Source organism: Quercus robur, chromosome 5 (assembly GCF_932294415.1).
Source record: "Quercus robur chromosome 5, dhQueRobu3.1, whole genome shotgun sequence".
Lineage (NCBI taxonomy): Eukaryota > Viridiplantae > Streptophyta > Magnoliopsida > Fagales > Fagaceae > Quercus > Quercus robur.
In genome coordinates this window covers 9,256,379-9,278,664 of record NC_065538.1, presented here as the reverse complement: position 1 = coordinate 9,278,664, position 22,286 = coordinate 9,256,379, and the positions used below count along the sequence as shown (strand labels likewise).

The window sequence follows — 22,286 nt, the reverse complement described above, 5'->3', positions numbered from 1 at the left end:
TCAAGTAGAAGTAACCTGTCTGTTATTTAGCAAAAAAAGTAACCTATCTGTTATTATCGCAAAGAAGAACATAATTTGCTTTACAGAATTTCTAGCAGCTTCTATCTGAATCTAAACAAGAGGGAGAGAAGATAGGGATAAGAGAAAACTTTAGCAAAATTAATTACTTATAATAATAAATAAATAAAAATTTGCTTGACAATCGATGTCAAAAGTGGCAAAGGTAGTTTTACAATACTAGTGCGATGATGAAAATAATTTCACGGTAAAATCTGATTGTCACTGCAATCATAATTTGATTTTTCACTCAACGTTTTCTCTTTTTCCCTTAATGCTATTGAGACTCTTAACTCAAGATGGTGTTTTTATTGGCCTTTACATATTGCTAACTAACTGGTTGCTTGTATATTTCAGCTGTCATATGAAAAGCCCGTTTATAAAGGGGAGAATTCTAGCTGTTGCAAATTCCTTCCATTTCCATGTTAGAGGCATTGCTTGAAGACTGTTGAGATTGACAATCGTAGAGGAAGTGCAGATAAAGAAATCCTAAGCAATTATTTTTTTGAGAATGCAAAAACCTTGGAGAATTTCCAGTTTCTTGTTGGTGGTATTAGTTGAAGAGTCCAAGATTGAAAACTTTAGGGAATATGCATATACAAAGATCTTTTAAGGGTATACCTTTGTAGGATGCAGAAGTGTTGAGAATGGTCTCACGTGCTACTTTTGACTCATCTTGTAGAATTTCAGTTAACATGATTTTATGGAATTAGCAATATTTTGTAAGATTACTTTGGACTTTGCATTAGCAATATTTTGTACTTATTTTATTGTAAATTTGTGGTTTGGCTTCTAAATTATTTCTACTAGTTGCGCAAGACATTTTTAAATAAATGTGTAGCATATTCATGCTCTATCATTTATGAAACAATTTGACAGGAAAGAAGATCATCGATGATGGGACTTTTGGGACACCAGAATATTGGACCTTTGAGTAGGGAAGATACTATTCTGACCCCATTCTCTGTTTGTGTTTTTTGGAGAAACTCCTTTGGTTTAACAATGTTCTCAAGAAAGAAAAATGTTTTCAAAATTTTTCTCCTTCCTTTTTTTTATTTTTTATTTTAAATAAAAAGTCTTTCTGGCTTACTTTGGTTTTTTACAATGGAAGGAAGCTCTGCTCCATACACCGTTCTTCATCTTCAAAAAATTACTCCAATAGTGCCATTTATATTGCCAAGATTTGCAATTTGCATTCCCTTAGTTCTCTCCTTCGTCTCTCTCTCCCATTTTCCTTTTTTTTTTTCCCCCTTCTTTACTTCAAGTAATTAATACTTAGATGAGTGCTTTTTAGTTTACAAAATACAAGACTTCTAGTACTACTTAATCCAATTCTAATACAATAGAGTTATTAAGAGAATGACCATGTATATGGCTAAAAATTCATACACTTCAAAAGCAAAACTTATATCACTTTGAATATAATAAATTATTATTGATTTGAAAAAAAATATATGATTAGTTATTTGATTCAATTCTTTATGCATTTCAATGATTATTGTCTAATTTGTAGCCATCTTTTAACTTATTAATAATTTATTTATTTATTTTAGTATTGTAAGGTTAAGAGCCCAAATCATGTATTGGGCCTTAGGCCTTGACCGAGAACGCGAGCAATCCAAGGACAAGTGAATGGTAATGAATGGTTCAAACCCATGACTCAATGAGCGAAATACAGATAGGATGATAGTCCGAGGAGGAATATATCCTCGCATATGATAAGTACGTCACAAATACGTTTTCCAACAATCACGATGACCTTCTAGAAAGCTCCAGTGATAAAGATGTGTATCATGAATGTCCAAGGACGATGGGACCTTAGAAATATCTTAGGAAAAGTTGTTATCACCGCATTGAATGCACTACAGCTACTTTCCTAGCCGCATTTATGTTGAAGAGACAACTGAACAGTATTGTCTTGGCTACCACAACTTACAGAAAACTAGAGAGGGTGTCTAATAGGACAGACACTCAAGTAAATGTTCAAATGATCAACAAGTGTAGGATCAAGATGGTCCATGGGGAGTTATATAATGTAAGAGACCTTCCGTGAGGTAGGGATCAGAAAAAATAAAGAGAGAACACTATAGCAATCTAAATTGTACTTATACCCAATTGTGATCAATTTATAAAAGTGAAACTCTCTCGGACTATAAATCCATTGATATCAAAATCTCTTATTTGTGTTTGATTGTCATTTAATCTAGTTCTAGCCGTTGTCTAACTTGCTAAAACCTAGTTCTTTGACCCACTCTTTACAAATTCATTGTATTAGGCTCACTGGGCCAGGATCATACATCTTGGACTTGACTAGTATCATTATAATTAATGTGCTGTAATTTAATTTGAAAGCCTAGGTCGATAGGGAAATTAATCCACTTAACTAGTATTGTATATATTTATAAATTAAAAAAAAAAAAAAAAAACCCTTGTATTGTATATTGTATTATGTTTATAATACTATTTTAGATAATTGTACATAGTATATATAGATGTAGTATATATTAATAAAAAAATTAATCATCTATTTACTATTAGACCCCAGTAAAAAATTCGTAGCTTCACCACTATGTGGAAAGGACTCCATCCCTTGGGCCTTTACAACCAAAGGGGAGTTCCCCTTAAAAAATCTGCATATATACCTGATTGTAAAATGATTAAACACCTTAAATCCCTCTACTATCTAGATCTGTTGAATCTAGAAAACCAAAATAATCCAATGAAGCTAGTCATTTCTTTGGCTATGTTTGGTTCAAGGGAAAGGGAGAGAAGAGAAGAGAAAGGATCCTAAAATTTCTATGGATCCCACCAATTTTGTATTTTTAACTTTCCCTCAAAGTCCATAAAATTACTCTTATAATCTTATTCCCTTAAAAAGTTTTGACTTTTTGTGTGAAATTACATTAATATCCTTATTTCTTTATTAATTAAAATGATAAAGTGTAAAATACATTCCATTTCTTTCATTTCTCTTCTAACTCTGTTATATCCAAAGACATTTTTTCCCCTTTATTTTTCCTTTCTCTTCCCTTATACTTTTATCTTCTCTTCCCTTCCCTTCACTTCTCTTCCCTCTAACCAAACAAAACAAAGCCTTTAGATTTGTGTAAAGGAAAAGGTTAATGGACATTTTAAGGACATTGGTTTAATAAACTTTTTAGAAATTATTTTTAAGAAAATACAAAAACAACTGATTTTTTTAATAACTTTTTTTATCAAAACTTTCCTAAAATGATTTATTAATAAATTCTCTAAGAGCACTCATTAACTGGACCGTGTGTAAATAATAGTATCTCCGGTTCAAGAAGTGTTGGGTTCAAGAGGGCTTTAATCTTGTAACATGTACTGTGTGTGGTAACCGGTAAGGACCGTGAATCTATAGTACGTGTGTTAATGGACTAGCTTTGCTGAGGACTTTGGAACCAAATTGGTATCCCTCGTACGCTGTTACCTTCCTTAACAAAGAATGGCTAAATTCAAACGGGACCTCCAATTGTGCACTCACTACATTGCAACATTATAGGTCTGCTTGACTTTGTGATGAAAAATGGGTACCTCTTGCAAAAATTAAAATTTCCCAAACATGTTAGTGGAGCTACTGACTAGCAATATATATACCCAAGAGTGCCTAGGTTGGATTAGATTGGGTTTGAAGTATTTTCCAACCTAACTCAAACTTTTTGGGTTGAAAAATCAACAAACCAACACATAGTACTTGTAAACATTAACCCAACCTAATTTGTAGGGATCAGGTTGAATTGTGTTGGGTTTTCATTCAACTAATTGTACCATTTATTAAATAAATGGATACAAATTATTCAATTGGGTTTAATATTCCTGTTTTATCTAGGTAGGTCGGATTAATCAGTTAACAATTTTGCTAATCCAAACCCGACCCAAGCTAAGCTTAAAGATGATTAAAAAAAAAAAAAAAAAAAACACCGAATCAGCAACTCAAGGTGTTTAATTGGGTTGGGTCAGGTCATGTTGAATGCACACCTCTAATAATACGTCTTGCCTAAATCTAACAATTTCAATTTTCTTTTCTCACATACCTTTTTGGTTTTTAATAATTACATAACTAGTGTGTTTGTGTATAAATAAAAACGAAGTTGCTTCATGTGCATGAAAATGAAAACTACATAGCACAATTGGAGGCATTTTTTTCCCCAGGGATTAGCATCTAAAACTGAAGTAGATGTTAATGTTCTGTTTTTACTAGTATTATTGTTGGGCTTGTTTTCCTGGTGTACATTATTATTATTATTATTATGGATGTATTGTTTTTTAAAGTCTTACACTTTTTCATTTTTTTGGAGTACAATTATGGTATTGCCCAATTTATCTTTTTAAGGAAAACAAGCCAATGAACTATACCATTATCATGTTAAAATTATGGTTAAGAGATTAAATTCATAATTTTCTAATAGTTTAAGTTTTTGAAAAAATCTATAATTTATCATATTAAACCAAATTAACCTAATGGATCTTAACATTAATTATTGTTATTATTTTATAAATTTAAATATTTATATCTCTTATAAAAATGTAATTTAAAATGATGTAGGGAATAGTAAGTGGAGTAATATTGTGTTACTTCTATTTCGGCAAAAGAACATTTATGACTATGATTCCATATTGTAAATTTGTACATTGTACACTTTATTAATGAGACAACAAAATGAACCTAATTTTTTTTTTTTTTTTTAAGAGAATTTCAACTTATGGCGTCCGTTCCTGATTTATCTCCACTAAATCTAGAATCATATAAATTTCTAAATCTTTATTCAAAAGGATTTGTCAAGAAGAGGCTTTTATTTTTGGTTTAGTGAAAACATTAGACTTAGTGGTCCTATTTTATAGCCAAAAAAAAAAAAAAAACTATTTTTATTTTTTATATGTAATTTTTATTTTGAGAATCTAATTTATAAGTGAATAAAGCAATTTGACCCTATTTTTTAGACAATGTTTTAGTGAGAGTTAGAGTTATATTATTACTGAATTGTCCTTTAGTTTTATCTCTATATAAATATAAGAATGTAGGTGTATTTTTGAAAAAAAAAAAAGAATCTAAAATAGGAGAAACACTTTAAATAATAGTATAGATGATGTACAATGGCCAAGAGCCCCAATTTAATCTAAAGCCCACGTAGAACAAATCCTAATTCCTATAGAGGGTTCATTGTAAGAAATAATTGATAATATGATGCTATTTTGTTAGATCGATGTAGTCATCAATGGTTTTATACTAAAAAATTTAGTCATCAATGGTTTTATACCATATTGAACCACATAACTTTCTATGTTCTCACTTCTACTTTCTCTGGAATATATTTTATGTTTCATTTTAATTTCAACATCTAACTAATGGGTATCAAATTTCAAACATTCAGCCAATGCCTTCTCTCTTATGCTTCAGAATCTCAAACAAATTTCGATATCAAAGAACAAAAACATTAATATGCTCTTTTATAAGTACTAAAATTAGGATCAATTAAACATCAATATGCATGCTCTTCATTAAGTACTAACATTAGAATCAAGTAATTGATCGTACATTTGCTTTGTACATGTGTAGCAACATGATGGTTTATTTTTTACTTTCGATTTCAATATTACAGATCCTATCACATCATATCATACACACTGTTAGATATAAGAAATAAAATATTTATGGTCTCTTCATTTCCCTTACATGATTATTGATAGATATATTGGTATAGTATTCAAATTTTGCTGAGGACCAAAAAGAAATCAACCTTACTTTATGAACATGAAACCAAATATGATTGATATTAAGATAGGTTTCCTGGATTAATAATTACAATAGAACATCATGATCCACTTAAAAATGGAACTCGATCGGAATAGGAAACTTCTCCCTTCTACATAAAAATCCAGAAATATAAATAAATTTGAAGGGAAAGGGAACCCTTTAGATCCACAGATCAGATACAATAATACAACTTTCTCACTTTGGAGAATCATGAGTACTACTCTCTCCGTGCTCCATGGTACTCTTCTCGTAGTAATGATAGACTGCTGCACTAGAGAGCACCGCCAGTGTTAAAGCTTGTGCGTGCATCCTAGCAACAAAGAAGGCACGCGATTTTTGTTAGTATCTTAACACACAAACACACACTTCTTAGAACTTAAAAAACAATTTGATACAATATATGAGGCCGATGTACATACCTGGCATGAATAAGCTTTAGGCTTGGCTTGAGGTGAGATCTTTTACGTGAATTATAAGCTAGTGATGCTCCAATTCCTGATGCCCACAGTGCCCCTATAGTAACCATTTCATGATGATGAGTATATTGATAATTCACAAAATTATTCTGATGTTTCAATTACCACAATTTATATTATACATAGAACTTACATGTTAGGGTCTTAGTATTTTTACTACATAGATTTAAGAAGAAGAAGAAGAAGAAGAAGAAAGGATCATATTAATTGAGAAAGAGGGTTTACAATACTGACCAATGGTGGTGAGCTTGTTCTTGGAGACCCAGGTTTGAATTGCTTCCATTTTCTTGTTTTACAAAGTACATTCAGTAGTGTACTCGTGAATGAATCAGTGGGGTGGTGGTGGTTGGCTTAATGCATAGGAAGGAAGGTATTTATAAGTGTTTATGTTGAAAAATGTGCTTTCGTGTATAGTTTGGCCCATTGATTTACTTTATTCTCTCTTTTTCCTGAACCACTCTTGGTCTTGGAGCTTAAACTAGAGGCTTGTATAATACTGTGAGCCGTTGGATTTGTATTTAGGGGAAATTCTAGGAGCTGGAGAAGTACAAATCTCGGTCAAGATTTAAGAGTTCACTTTCACTAGGTACTATTGCCCGTGGTATAGTGGATTTTCAGCAGAAAAACGCTCATTTCTTCCATTTCTTTTTATTAAAGTAGTTGTCTACTTTTGATGATCTACTTTTTTCTTTTTCTTTTTTTGAAAAGGATGATCTACTTTTTTTGAGTCAGCTACATAATAATAGAACAATGTCAGAAAACAAAGTGTCATATATTTTAGAAAATAGTAATGATATCTTCTTTAAAATCCAAACTATCGGACAAACAAATTAGTGTTGTGGGTCCAGCCCGATTTTCTGGCAAGAAATCCATGTAGTGAAAGAATTCTATTAAAAATAGGAGACCTCATGATCTAATTTGTGTTTGAGTAGGAGTCTGTGTGCTACAAGGATGGTGTAGCGGCAAGGTATATATATAAACAAGGTTTATTAGGTATTAGGGTGCCGCCCAGTGAAAAGAAAAAGAAATAGGGAGCCACATAGTGAAAAAAGAAAAGAGAAAGGATTGCTGTATTTGAGAAAGAAAATTTATGTGTGTGAGAGCAAAAAAAAAATAAGAGAGATTTTTTTCTTTCTTTAGCTGTGAGACATAACAAAAATTATTGTAATTGATTTGATAATAATGAAGTTATTCGGAGTTTGTCCCTTGGTTTTTCCCTTTAAGAGAAAGGGTTTTCCACGTTGATTGTTATTTTGGATTGATAGTGTTTTTTTTTTTTTTTTTTTGATAATATTATTTGGGACCCAACAAGTGGTATCAGAACTAGGTTAGAGTGAAAGTGATGGCCGGAGAAGAAGGCAAGGGTTCAGGAATTGAGAAATTTGATGGAACAGACTTCGTGTATTGGAGGATGCAGCTGATTGAAGATTATCTTTATGTGAAGAAATTGCATCTGCCTCTTTTGGGGATGAAACCTGAAACTATGAAGGATGAAGACTAGAACCTTCTTGATAGACAGGTATTGGGAGTTATTCGATTAACTCTGTCAAGGGAGTTATTCGATTAACTCTGTCAAGGGAGTTATTCTGTCAAGGGAGTTATTCGATTAACTCTGTCAAGATCAATTGCGCACAATGTTGTGAAAGAAAAGACCACAGTGGATTTGATGAAGGCTTTGTCTAGCATGTATGAAAAGCCGTCGGCTAACAATAAGGTGTATCTGATGAAGAAGTTATTTAATATGAAGAAGGCAGAGGGCACTTCTGTAGCACAACATATAAATGAGTTCAATACAAATACTAATCAATTATCCATGATGGGAATTGAATTTGATGATGAGGTTCGTGAATTGATACTCTTGGCTTCTTTACCAAACAATTGGGAAGCCATGAGAATGACGATGAGTAATTTTGCAGGGAAAAGCAAACTCAAATATGATGATATTTGAGATTTGATTTTAAATGAAGAGGTTCGCATGAGATATGCAAATATAGACAATGCACAAGATCAAGCTTTTGTCATGGAGAACAAGAGCAGAGGTAGAAGCAGAAGACCTAATGATCGAAAATTCAATGGTAGGTCACAATCAAGAGATAGATCTCAGTTCAAGGAAACTAGAGAAAGCTTCCATTGTGGGAAAATGGTCACTTAAGAAGAGATTGTTGGCATTGGAATAAGGAACAAAATAAAGGAAAATATGAAAAGAATGATAGTGAGAAAAAACACTACAGCTGCTATGATTGATGAGGATGTTGTGGTGCTCTCTATTGAAGAGCAAAAATGTGAGCATGTTACTAATAATGATGTTGAGTGGGTCGTTTATTCTGCAGCCCCCCACCATATTATCCCTAAAAAGGGGTTGTTTATCACATACAAAGCAAGAGACTTTGGTACAGTGAAGATGGGTAATTCTAGTTACTCAAAAATTATGGAAATTGGTGATGTGTGCATTGAAACCAATGTTGGTGGCACTATGATGTTGAAGGATGTGCAACATGTTCCAGATTTAAGGATAAATGTGTTTTCTACATTGGCTATGGATCGAGCAGGTTATTGTAACTACCTTGGTAATGGAAGATGGAAATTTACTAAAGGGCCATTGGTTGTTGCAAGAGGACATGCACGTTGCGGTTTGTACAGGACTCATGTGAAGAAGAAGAAGTTCAATGAGATTAAAAATTTTGAGAAGACTCCAAAGATAAATGTTGGGATTAATGGTATTGAAACCAAGAGGGTGAAATTCTCATTGCCTACTAGTGCTTCAGAAGAGGAAATGGTAGGTGATGAAGAATATGAAGATGCTAAGGCTACATGGGATGATGATAAAGTGAAAGATCCTAGAGATCTTAAGCAAGGGGAGCAATATCTTCCACTAGAGATTGTTGAACCCCTTGAGAAGAGGACTACTAGAAATCATCATACTGTTAGCTTTAAGAATAATTGGGCTTCTAATGAGGGGGAGCCAAGGGATTGGATTAAAGAAATCCAAGATGAGATTAATTATTTGAGAATGAAAGGGATTAACGATGAGATTAATTATTAGTGAAGATAATGAAAAAGGTCAAGCCTTGCGTTGACTTAACTGACATAAAATTGAATTGAAGAGATGGAATGAAGATCTTCTCCCATTGGTGGGTTGGAGGGGAAGATTGTTGTGGGTCTAGCCCGATTTTGTGGCAAGAAATCCATGTAGTGAAAGAATTCTATTAGAAATAGGAGACCTCTTGATCCAATTTGTGTTTGAGTAGGAGTTTGTGTGCTACAAGGATGGTGTGGCGGCAAGGTTTATATATAAATAAGGTTTATTAGGTATTAGGGTGCCGCACAGTGAAAAGAAAAAAGAAATAGGGTGCCGCATAGTGAAAAAGGAAAAGAGAAATGATTGCCGTCTTTGAGAAAGAAAATTTGTGTGAGAGAGCAAAGAAAAATAAGAGAGATTTTTTTTTCTTTAGCTATGAAACATACACAAAAATTATTCTAATTTATTTGATAATAGTGAAATTATTCGGAGTTTGTCTCGTGGTTTTTCCTGCAAGAGAAATGGTTTTCCACATAAATTTTGTGTTCTTGTGTGTATTGTTATTTTGGATTGATAGTTTTTTATTTATTTTTTATTTTTTTATAATATTATTTGGGACCCAACAATTGGGAGGGACAATGCTAACGAGCGCCTTTAAGACAATTGTTAACAATTCATTTTAAAAAAGCTTTGACATTATTTTTATAGGAAATAGAAAAAACTGTCAAAATATTAATTGTTTTTTTTCTTTTCCCCATAAAAATTTTATTTAAATTAATTATTAACCATTATCTTAAATGTATCTGTTAGCATTTCCCTACTAATAATATTCAATTAAAAAAAAAAAAAAAAACCTTTTAACTTATTTCAATTTTCTAGCATTACAAGTTGATGAATACGTTAGTTTCAAAAAAAAAAAAAAAAAAGTTGATGAATACGTTTACTTTGATGCAATTTATATTCTTGAGAGGTTTCTAAGGTAATAGAACAGTCTTCGGGCACAAAATTTGTGTCATAGATTATGATGCTCTTTTCTTTTTTCGACAAAATGATGTCCTTAATTAATTAGTGGCACAAAATTTGTGTCATAGACCCTCTTTTTAACAAAAGTATGGGATCTACAGATGTGCACGTGCATCAGCATGACCAAGGAGCTACATTGTATTATTGTAAAAAAGAAAGGAAAAAAAAAAAAAAAAAAAAAAAGAAGAAGAAGAAGAAGAAGAAGAAGAAGAAGAACTACTAATACAACTAGGAGTGTCATAAGTCTAGTTTCAAAAAATGAACAAATATTATATGTTTATTTTGAAGCAAAGAAAAAAAAAAACCTGTGTTTTTATTTTATATATATATATATATATAATATTTTTATTTTGAGAATCTAATTTATAAATGGATAAAGCAATTTTGAAAATCAATAGAAGAGTTGGTCTTTTTTTGGCAATGTTTTAGTGGGAGTTAGAGTTGTATTTTTACCAGATTGTCTTTTAATTTTGTCTCTATTTAAACATAAGGGTGTAGAGACATTTTTAAACTAAAAAAAAAATGAAAATCTCAAACAAAAAAGGCCTCTTAAATATAAGAGTTCATTAAATCAGTCCATTTTCAACATATCCCTCAGATTCTAAAGCTACAAATATCTTCCAACTTCTTTTATTCCATTTCTATATCCTTATTTTTCTTGAAATATTTTTTAATAGGAAAATACCCAATAATTAATAAATAAAAATCATAAAAAATAAAAATAAAATAAAATAAAATAAAATAAAACAAACAAACAAAAAAAAAAAAACTAGTTAAAATATTAATAACAATGATCGTATAGAGAAAAAAAAATGATGGTAACAAGAAAAATCCTTTTACATAATGTATCAATATATTATTGGTAACCTAGTATATATATAGCTCCAACATATTATGGAGTAGGTTTTTTTTTTTTTTTTTTAATTTTTTTATAGGGTTATGGTATAGTTCTAGTATTGTTAATTTGTCACAATTATATTAACAATATGTTTTTGAATTTACTTGCCTATAATTTTTGTTTTGCTTGTAGTTTTTTTTTCTTTTTTGTAATAAAAGGTTTCGTTAAAATTAGCTACATATAGTCTGAGTCAAAGGACGACTAGAATGATTTACAAAAATAAAAAATAAAAAATAAAAAAATAAATTCTAAAATTGGTGACATCCTCTATTCCTTTTTTTTTTTTTAGATACTGGATCGGTTTTTAATGTTGAGGCCCAAAGAGAATCTCCTTCAGTTTTTGAGCCTCCAGTTTAGCTTAGCTAATAGGGCCAAGTTCCTGGGCTTTGCAGCATCATCAAGCCCCAAAATACCAGCCCTCTTTTTTTTGGTGATGTGACTATGTTCCAGCCTACCAAAAGTAAAAGCCTCTAATGCCATCGTTCAATTCTAATGGACTTTTGTGATAGCCTAATATCAATAATACGAAATTGGGACACCACTTATTTATTTATTTATTTATTTTTATACAAGATAGAAATTATACTCTCAGCCATCTGGGAAACTGACTTGCTTTGGCTGTTTTGCAGGTCTAAGAAATTTTCAAACTTTTTCGAGCTTGCCAGGTTCGTGTTGGAAGAAGACCAGAGTCCTGAGCTGTTTGCGTCGATCACATGGACCATTTGGAGGCGTCGGAACCAGATTCGCACCAGCAACAGACCATTCCCGCTAGCCCAGGTTGTCCCTTCAGCTAGGCAGATGCTCCACGAGTATACAGAGGCAAACCAAACTCCAACGCTGCAGTCTCTCCCTCCTCAACGTCCTCAGCCTAGATGGGAGCCTTCGCCTCCTCCGCTCATCAAAATTAACTTTGACGGTGCGCTATTCAAAGATACAGAGGAAGCAGGGCTGGGAGTTGCCGTACGTGATTCTCATGGAAATATTCTCGCATCCCTGGCAGAAAAGATTAAGATGCCATCATCGTCCGACGAAGTTGAAGCTCTTGCAGCGGTTCGAGCTATCACCCTTGCTATGGACCTCAATCTACCCTCTTTTATTGTCGAGGGAGACTCCGAGGTGGTTATTTCGGCCTTAAGGAAAAAAGAAGACTCTTTTTCTTCTTTTGGCCATTTGATTTCTTCCGTCAAGCAAATTTTAGTTAACTGTAACTGCATTTCTTTTTCTCATACCCGTAGATCCGGGAACTCAGTTGCTCATTCTTTAGCTAAATTCGCAAAAACTATTGATGGTGTACTAGTGTGGATGGAGGATGTTCCACCACCTATTTTGGATGTTCTCTTAGCCGACTTTGGCTGATGTTTTTAATAAGATGAAGATGGATTCTCAAAAAAAAAAAAGATAGAAATTATACTCTATCTTAATCTAAGTATATGTGTATGTGAAACTTTCTCTTACGGATTTAAATCCCGGCCCTTGCCCCCCACACCTCATAAACACTTATATTTGTAGAATGACTATCGCATCAAAAGTACGTGATAGTGGCCATTACTTATTCATAAACTGATAAAAGTCTCAGAAAATTGGAGTCACTTTTAAAAATGCAAAGTGTACTTGTGACAAATATTTTTGTCTATTTTAATATAAGGATCAACTTTTTTGATTCTACACAATAAATTTTCAAAAATACTCATACTAGATTATTTATCCTACATTTTATTTCAATATAATATTCATTTTTTCATTTATTTATTTTTACTATTTCAATAGATTGGGGAGAGAGACAGAAAAAGAGAAGAAGCAAGAAAAATAAATAAAAAATTGATATGCACATGAACAATAGTCATATATATTTACACAATTACTGTAATTTGAATGTCAATTTGCATAATTTTACATAAGTTGATGTGGGTGATTTTTGAGGTTGAATGTGCAAAATTTTTCCCTTAAGCTATCATGCATTGACTAATGCAAGTGTTCTTGCTAAGATAGAAAGTGTAATGAGTCCAATTCTTTGTTGGTTGCTTCAACTAAGGGTCCATTTGAATACCGCTTATTTTGCTGAAAACTGAAAACACTGTACAAAATAATTTTTAAATGTGTGAATAGTGTTGTGGGACCCATTTTTAATGAAAGTTTTGTTGAAAAAAGAAGTTTGTGGGTCTCGTGAACAGTGCACGAGACCCACTGGAAAGCACTAAAACGTGCTTCTCAATGAAAAAAAAAAAGAAAAACACTAAAATGCAAACGCACTGCGTTTCAGTTGTACCCAAACAGGTACTATGTGTGCATTTGGATGTGGATTAAAATTATAGATCAATTCACTATTCAGCTTATTTTTGCTACTATTCATGGCCTCACTGCACTTTTTGGCACTATTCATGAGCTCCACTGTACTATTTCAATTAACTTTTACTTTTATTTACAATACTTTAAGTAATAAGATTTTAGTTTCAACAAAATAAACGGTATCCAAATAGACCCTAAGACCTTTTGGTTTAATAAATGGGCCACTTCAAAGGAGTCTAGATCTCCAAAGTGAATTTTTACTAAAAAATATTATTTTTAATACCCTTTATAATTCCACAATCTAGTTAGTAAATACGTGTCTTGTAAACGTACAATACACGTACGTTCATAAGATTAAGAGTCCGTTTAGGATCCACTTTTTTCTGAAAGTACTGTAAATAAAAGTAAAAGTTAATTGAAATAGTATTGTAAAATTCATGAATAGTACCAAAAAAAGCAGTGAGACTTATAAATAATAACAAAAATAAATTGAATAGTAAAATAAGTTAGAAAAAATAATCCTTGCCAAATCGACCTAAAATTAAACTTTTCTCCAACGTTTTGTTTCCATTGGTATGGAAGTAAACGCATTTTTTTAAACTAAAAGTATAATAGCCGTTTGTTACGGCTATCGTAAAAATCAAATTGTTAAATTCATAGCTTTAACATTCACAGCCGGGAGAAAATATTGGTTCCTCCGGGAGGACCACTAATGTGGTCCTCCCGGCTCCTGCCAGCCAATAAGAAAGTGCCACGTGGCCTTTTTTTTTTTATTCAACTCCACATCAACACTTACCCATTACCTTAACTCAGCCAGAAATCCAAAATCAAAATTAAAATACAGTCCTCCTCCTTTGATATGCCGATACTACTGCAAAAAAAAAAAAAAAAAAAAAAAAAAAAAAAAAAAAAAAAAAAAAAAAACCAAAGGCGACAACAAATTGGTAGAGATCCGTTTATGTATTTAACGGCACGTTTTTTTAGCACATTTCAAATTCACAAGCAAGTTTTTCTTTCTTTTCTTTTGTACTATTCTACTACAAAAATAATTGAAATTCAAATCCATTCACAAATAAAGTTTTTTTTTTTATAGAGAATCCACCAAAACATAGAGAGACGCTTCTCTGAATGAATTAAAAGTAAATTTCCTTATTCAGAATCCTCACCAAAACGAACTTGAAGACGCCAAATATTTAGGAAACAAGAAAAAAATGTAGAGAAAACAGAAGAGAAAAACTTTAATTAGTACGCATCAATCTCTACACATGCTTCAACTTCAATACGCATAGTTACAATTATGCTATTTCCTCTGTTTGGCTACTGAGAAAGTGTAAGGAAAAAAAGTGAAGAAAATACAACTCCTAATCTCAGATTTTGCTTAACTCGGATGAGGTGAGTTATTCCGATCCAAAACCACTTAAAATCTTTTCAAAAAAAAAAAAAAAAAAACTCGGTTCTGCTTTTTAACTTGCTTTGCTATAATATTTTCTTTGTAACCAAACGGAGAGCAAGAGTTAAAAAAGACCTAGAGATTGGAAATGGGAAGTACCTTTCGAGAAAGCCATGGTAGAGGAGAGAAATCTGGAGGCAACGACAGTGACTTGTATCATGCATGGAGAGAGTGGAGTCACGATGGACTCACCGAAGAACCCATGGTTTTCGGCGAAGGTGAATTGGAACCCCAGAAATCACAATAAACAACAACAATAAAAAATTTCCATAGAGAGAAAAAAGAAAAGAAAAAGAAAGATTGAGTTGAGAGCGAATATCAGAAGTAGAAGGAAGAAGAAGTGAGAGCTTGAGGCAGAACAAGTCTTTGATTTTGGGTTTTAGGTTGTGGGTAAGTATGGAGCTGAGTTTTAACCTTAGTTTGGTTTTGTTAACAAGAGTTAAGATAATGGGTAAGTGCTGATGTGAAGCTGAATCAGAAAAATGACCACGTGACACTTTTCTATTGGCTAGCAGGAGTCGAAGGACCACATCAGTGGTCCTCCCGGAGGAACCAATAATTTCTCAACAACCGGGTAAAAATAGCCTGACAAAGTAGGATAAATGGATAAAACACTAAATAAAGCCTACTCATGTGATGGCGTCAATCAAACATTGGAACGGTAGGAATAAAATATTAAAAAACTATCAAATCACTTTCTAAAAAAAATATATTAAACACAATAATTCCCATTTAATATACTTATTTTATTATTTCTTATTATAAAACTTAAATCTAACCATTTAAAAAAAAAAAAAAACTCAATGCTACAGATATAAATTATTTTACAATAATTTTATAAAATATTTTTGCTATCAATTTTTACTAATTTTTATTTATTTTCAACAATAACATCACGTTTTTACTTATCAATAACTACTCGCTATATTAGTAATTTGTAAAAAATGTTGTAAAATAATCTGTAACTCTGACATTATCTTTTTTTTAAATGTTAAAAAAAATTATGAACTTTTTTTTTAGACTAAAAAGAACAAAAATAAAAATCATCAAAATGTGTTAACTAATTGAATTATAAGACTCTAGACATACTTAATAAGAATTAAATAGTCATGATGCAAAGATTATTGTATTTGTATAAAAAAAATATGATAAATGTTTCTGTATTTTTGTTACGATTTAAAAAAAAAAAATAAACGTATGATACTCGTACTATACACATACCGTTTTTCACAGTTTCCGTATTTTTATGCTGAATTTTTGAAATGTAATTTTATAAAAAATGCCGAATTATACCCGTCCGTATATTTACAGTATTAAACACGTACCGTATTTTACTAACTACAAAAACAAGATAAAAGTAATATTTAAATTTAAAAGTAACATAATCTTTATTTACTACAAGTACATAAGATTTATTTAAACTCTAATTAATCTTAGAATTCATCATATTCTTATCTATTCACCCATTTCCAAATAAAAAATATATATACAATTATAAAATTAAATAAAATAGAGGCACATGAAACATAATTTTTTTTTTTTTTTTTTTTTTGAGAAGGCACATGAAACATAAGTGAAAGAGAGAAGTGAGTATGTATTCTTGGGCTAGTAAGTCCCATTATACATGCAAGATTAGGCAAAGATACAAGAGCATTGCTAGGAAAGTATCCCAGTGTAAACATAGGTGATAGATCAACATGTTCAAGACTTCAAGTGCCTGGAATTGAACTTTTTTGCCTGGTATTCTCCAACACACCGAAAACGAGGACCAGATCCACTAATCATTTCCGTGACAAACGCTTGGTCAATTCATTGGAATGCTGCTTCTTTTCTTTCACATTGGTTCATATTGCATCAACATTTTCTTCTTTATTAACGGTAGCAATGGCAGTATGTGTAAGCGGATTTGATTTATATAGAGGGACCCATCGCTACTTTAGCTTATTTAATACTTTATTTTTTTGAAAACCTTGCTAATTTTACTACTTGAACTGTTTTCCATAGCTAACAACTTTTTCTAGAAGCATTATTTCCATTTTCTTGTGCCAAAATGCCAACAGATGAAAAGAAGGAATAAATAAAGCCAGATTCAATATGGTCATTAAAAAATGTCTTATAATCTTGAAATAATTATCAAACACTTTGCAGGCAAACAGAGATTCCACTTAACCGAAATATAGAATAGGCAACAATTCAAAGTCTTGACGACTTTGATACAAAATAATGAGAACAATCACAATTACTATGTGAAACACGAGTTTTTTTTTTTTTTTTTTTTTTTTTTTTAGAAGAAAACCTGAGTATTGATTTTTGGTGTTTGGATTAAGTCAACAAGTCAAGGTCTTCATAATTTTTTTTTTTTTTTGGTTTTTTAAAAGTTGATTTTACGAATAATCACTATATTAGGATGAGCTATTAGTCTCCAACATGCTATGAACCTTAAAACTTCTCTTCCTTTGTTATTGCCTTGTCATGGGTGCCCCTTTTACAACTCATTTGCTTTTCTTATTTTGCTTATTTACAACAACCTTCAGTTTAAACTTCTTCAAAGTAGAATCAAATGTCTCTTGCCATGCAAAAGAGAAACAAGCACTTCTAACCCTCAAACAAGGTCTCACTGATCTTTCGGAATTGAGCCCTCTCTCATCTTGGTCTGACCAACAAGATTGCTGTACGTGGGACGGAGTTCGATGTGACAACAAAACTGGTCGAGTTATAGAGCTAATACTAAATGGGATAGCTGGTGAGATCAGTCCTTCATTGCTTGAATTAAAGTTTTTGAATCACTTGGACTTCAGTATCAATGACTTTAATTGTTCCCGTATTCCAAGTTTCCTAGGCTCAATGGGCAATCTGAGACATCTTGACCTCAGCAATGCTGCGTTTTGTGGACTCATTCCTCAACAACTTGGGAACCTTTCAGGCCTTCACTATCTAGATCTTGGAGGTAATTCATATCTTTATTTAGATAACCTTCGTTGGATGTCTGGTCTCTCTTCCATTCAATACCTTAACCTGAACTCTGTCAACCTTCACAAAGAAGTTGATTGGCTTCAAATACTGAGTAAGCTCTCATCTCTTTCTGAGCTATACTTGTCAAGTTGTGGGCTTGATAGCCTGAACCCATCTCTTAGATTTGTCAATTTCACATCTCTTCGAGTCCTTGATCTTTCCCAAAATCATTTCTATCATGAGATACCTAATTGGTTCTCAAATCTCAGTACGAGCCTCTTAAAGCTTTATCTGAGTGAAAATTCACTGATAGGCAATATACCGCCTAGCATTTTCAATTTACAAAGATTGGATTATCTTGAAGTCCAACTTAATTCTTTAAGTGGAAAATTTCCAGAGTCATTAGGTCAGCTTAAGCATCTATCATATCTCAATCTTGAAGGAAATTCTTTAAGTGGTCCTATTCCTTTGTCCCTTGGGAATTTATCTGAAATGCAAAACTTAAATCTCGCTAGAAATAAGTTAAATGGCACCATTCCAAAGACTCTTGGGCTTCTCTCAAATTTAGTGTCATTATCTATATCATTTAATCTCCTCACAGGCAGCCTAGATGAAGTGCATTTTGCCAAACTTTGGAAATTGAAAATCCTAGATATGTCTCATACACTTTTGTTCTTTAATGTGAATTCCAATTGGGTTCCTCCTTTTCAACTGGAACAAGTTGACATGAGCTCCTGCAAGATTGGTCCCAAATTTCCTCCATGGCTACAAACACAAAGATCCCTCCAGTTCTTAGTTATGCCCATGTCAGGAATTTCAGGCAACGCTCCGAGTTGGTTCTGGAATTGGTCTTCAAACATTAATACGATCGATCTCTCTAAAAATCAAATAAAAGGGGATGTACCAAACATTTTGTTGAATTCTGTTGTTTTAAATCTAAGATCTAATTACTTCAAGGGGAGGTTGCCACGATTGTCTACAAATGTCAAAGTGCTTAATATAGCTAACAACTCATTTTCTGGACCCATTTCCACTTTCTTATGCAAGAAGCTGAACAGAAAGAATGATTTAGAGGTTTTAGATGCATCAAACAATCACTTTTGGGGAGAACTTTCTAATTGCTGGAGGTACTGGCAATCTTTGATCCATTTGAATTTAGGGAGCAATAGTCTATCAGGTAAAATTCCTTATTCCATGGGATCTTTAGTTGAACTCAAATCACTGCGTTTACAAAACAATAGCATCTCTGGGGATTTTCCTTTATCATTGAAAAAGTGCTTAGATTTGGGGCTTATTGATATAGGTGATAATCATTTGTCAGGGACCATACCCCTTTGGATTAAGGAAATGACACATCTTATAATTCTCCGTCTAAGATCCAATGGATTCAAGGGAAATATACCCTTAAAAATATGCCAACTTTCTTCTCTAAGAGTATTGGATCTTGCAAATAATAGCCTATCCGGACCCATACCAAACTGCTTGAAAAATATTAGTGCCATGGTTGTGCCTGAACCCAATACTCAAGATGCTTATTTTGACTCTTTAGAGTACAACTTTGGCTATAGCTCCTACATTGCAAATCTTATGTTGGTTCCTAAAGGAAATGAATTAGAATATGAAGAGAACCTTAAATTTGTTAGGATCATAGATCTTTCAAGTAACAACTTGTCTGGGTCAATTCCGATTGAAATTTCATTTCTTTTTGAATTACATTTTTTGAATTTGTCTCGAAATCATTTGATGGGAAGCATACCAAAAAACATTGGGGGTATGAAAGAGTTAGAGTCAATTGATCTCTCACGAAATCATATATCTGGTGAAATTCCTCCAAGCTTGTCTAATTTGACATTTCTTAGTTACTTGGACTTCTCATACAACAACTTATCTGGTAGAATTCCTTCAAGCACCCAACTTCAGTCTTTTGATGCACTCAATTATATTGGTAATCCTCAACTTTGTGGTGAGCCTCTCCCAAAAAATTGCACAATATATGAAGAAGCTCATAACAGAACATCAATGGGCAAAACCGAAGATAACTCTCAAAATTCTAGCTTCTTTATGGGTATGGGAGTTGGATTCGCAGTTGGCTTTTGGACAGTTTGTGGAGGCCTCTTCTTTAATAAGACCTGGAGACATGCTTATTTCAAATTTCTCAATGACATAAAGGATTGGTTTTATGTGACTACAATACTAAAGGTGAACTGGATACTAGAAAAGCTAAGAAGCAGTCACCTTATTTAGCAAGTGAAAGGCCATCATTATCTACTAAGAGGTACTACATCAAACATTATATGTCATTAATATTGGTTTATTCATGTTAATGTTTTAGACTTGTAGCCACCTACTTTGAAAAAGTAAATTTTTTTTCTTATATATTATGCTTTGAATACATTATAAATTCACCGTTTAATGCTATTGTGATTAATTTAATTGGATTTTGTTTTTTTTTTTTTTTTTTTTTTAATTTAAAAAATTGTCTTTTAACTTCAGTCTATATCTGAAGTTAGCCTATTGGCTCTGAAATGGAGTTTTTAAATTTAGTTCAGAAAGGTTTGAGGGGGAAAAGTTATGTGAATACCACGAATTGAATACCCCTCCAATTTTTTATTTATTATTTTTTAAAAGAAATCTTAACTTTAAAAGTTAAAATAGTGAGGCTTAATTATGACCTCCAAATTTGAATTATAATTTATAATAATTTTTTTTAAGTATATAAATTTCATTAAAAAAAATTTAGAGTTATTTATATTCATTTAAATGGAGTCATAATCTAGTCAGTGATGGATTGTATACCAATTATTTAATTAAATATTTATAAAAATCATATAATGAATATATAACTATCTTAAGAATCATCTAAAAAAATATGGAGTAAAAAGGGACTTTTATTTAGGGTACGTTTGGTACACTGAATAAGGATTACGACAGGAATTGTAATCTTTATTACTAGTAATAAAGTGTGTTGTAATGTAATAACTAAACATATTCATTAGTTTGATTGTGAGTTATAACATTAGAAGGAAACTTAACATTTATTTTAGGAAATATCTTACTCATATAATTATATCTCCTTAAAAATTGTTATTTTTAAATTTAAGAGAAATATGTGTTATTTTTTTATGATTTTTTATTTTTATAATTGTTAGATGTATATGGAAAGTTTGCTTATTGGGAAATATATTAAGTTTTGAAATTATTGCACTTACTAAGGAATAGCTAATACAACCTTTTAAAGAAGAATAGTTATTCCTCATTTTGAACAATAGCAATTCATAAGCAATGATAACTCTTTGTAATAAAAACATAACCAAACTAAAGAATAACTAAATTATAGGAATAATTATTATATTACAACGCCTATTACAGTCTACCAAACATGCCCTTAGTCATTAAACTATACGGGTTGTAATTTCAACTATTTCATCATTATTATTATTTTTTATTGGCAGCTATTTTATTATTGTTTCTTCGTATTTGTCTACTTCAAAATTCATTAAAAAAAAAAAAAAAAAAAAAAAAAAAAAAAAAAGTAGATTAGAGAAGAAATAATAACAATAAGAAATTTTTTTTTTTTTTTTGGAGAGAATAACAATAATAAATTAATAATATTTTATTTCTGCGCCAGCATGCTCATTTGGGATTTCAATACCAATGGCATAAGTTTATCAAGTTTAATAGATTTAGTACATTAACCCATGTATTTAATTTACATTTTGAATTTTGTTTATGGTACTTTTATATATATGCACACAGTATTTTTGACAATTGTAGGTCCTTTTGTATATTTCAGGAAGCGATATGCATGGGTTCATGTTTTTCAAGAGGCCAGAACGAATCATTGGTAATAAAAATGTACTGCATCTTCTTTTTCTTTTCTTTTTTTTCTTTTTTTTGATTGGTGTACTGGATATTATATCTTTGTTTTATCTTAAAATATACATTGAATAAAATGTCAGGGTTTATTAGTTTCCGCGCACGATGCGTAAGAGCACTCACAGTAGTGGTACTAAATAGCTATATTACTATTTTTTAATACCACTGATCACAAAAGAAGAGTATAGCAATGGAGCTATAAGCAAAAATTTTTGCTTCTCAGCTACAGTGCACATTTAAAAATAAATGTGCATTGTAGCAAGAAGCTAAAAAAAAATATATATTTTATTAAATTTCTCTCTCTTCTCTCATTAAATTATTCTCTCTCTCTCTCTCTCTCTCTCTCTCTCTCTCTCTCTCTCTCTCCGGCTTCTCTTCTTTCTTCCGTTTTTTCCTTCTCATTTTTTTCCTCTAGTGCCTCCCTCATCTCCTCTCTGCTTCACTAGTGAGCTTGTCGATCGAGGTGGTGCTCG

The 22,286-nt window shown here is 31.8% G+C and overlaps 1 protein-coding gene across 1 annotated transcript; it reads left to right on the top strand.

Moving 5' to 3' along the window:
* Positions 1-17,457: 17,457 nt before the first annotated feature.
* On the top strand, positions 17,458-20,181 carry LOC126727757 (receptor-like protein EIX2). The gene has a single exon (XM_050433675.1). It carries the CDS (start codon positions 17,458-17,460, stop codon positions 20,179-20,181), a length of 2,724 nt encoding a protein of 907 aa, XP_050289632.1.
* The last annotated feature ends 2,105 nt before the right edge of the window (positions 20,182-22,286 follow it).

Bases quoted from the DNA above. Each gene is read 5' to 3' on its own strand.
- LOC126727757 (XM_050433675.1), top strand. From the start codon at position 17,458: ATGGGTGCCCCTTTTACAACTCATTTGCTTTTCTTATTTTGCTTATTT.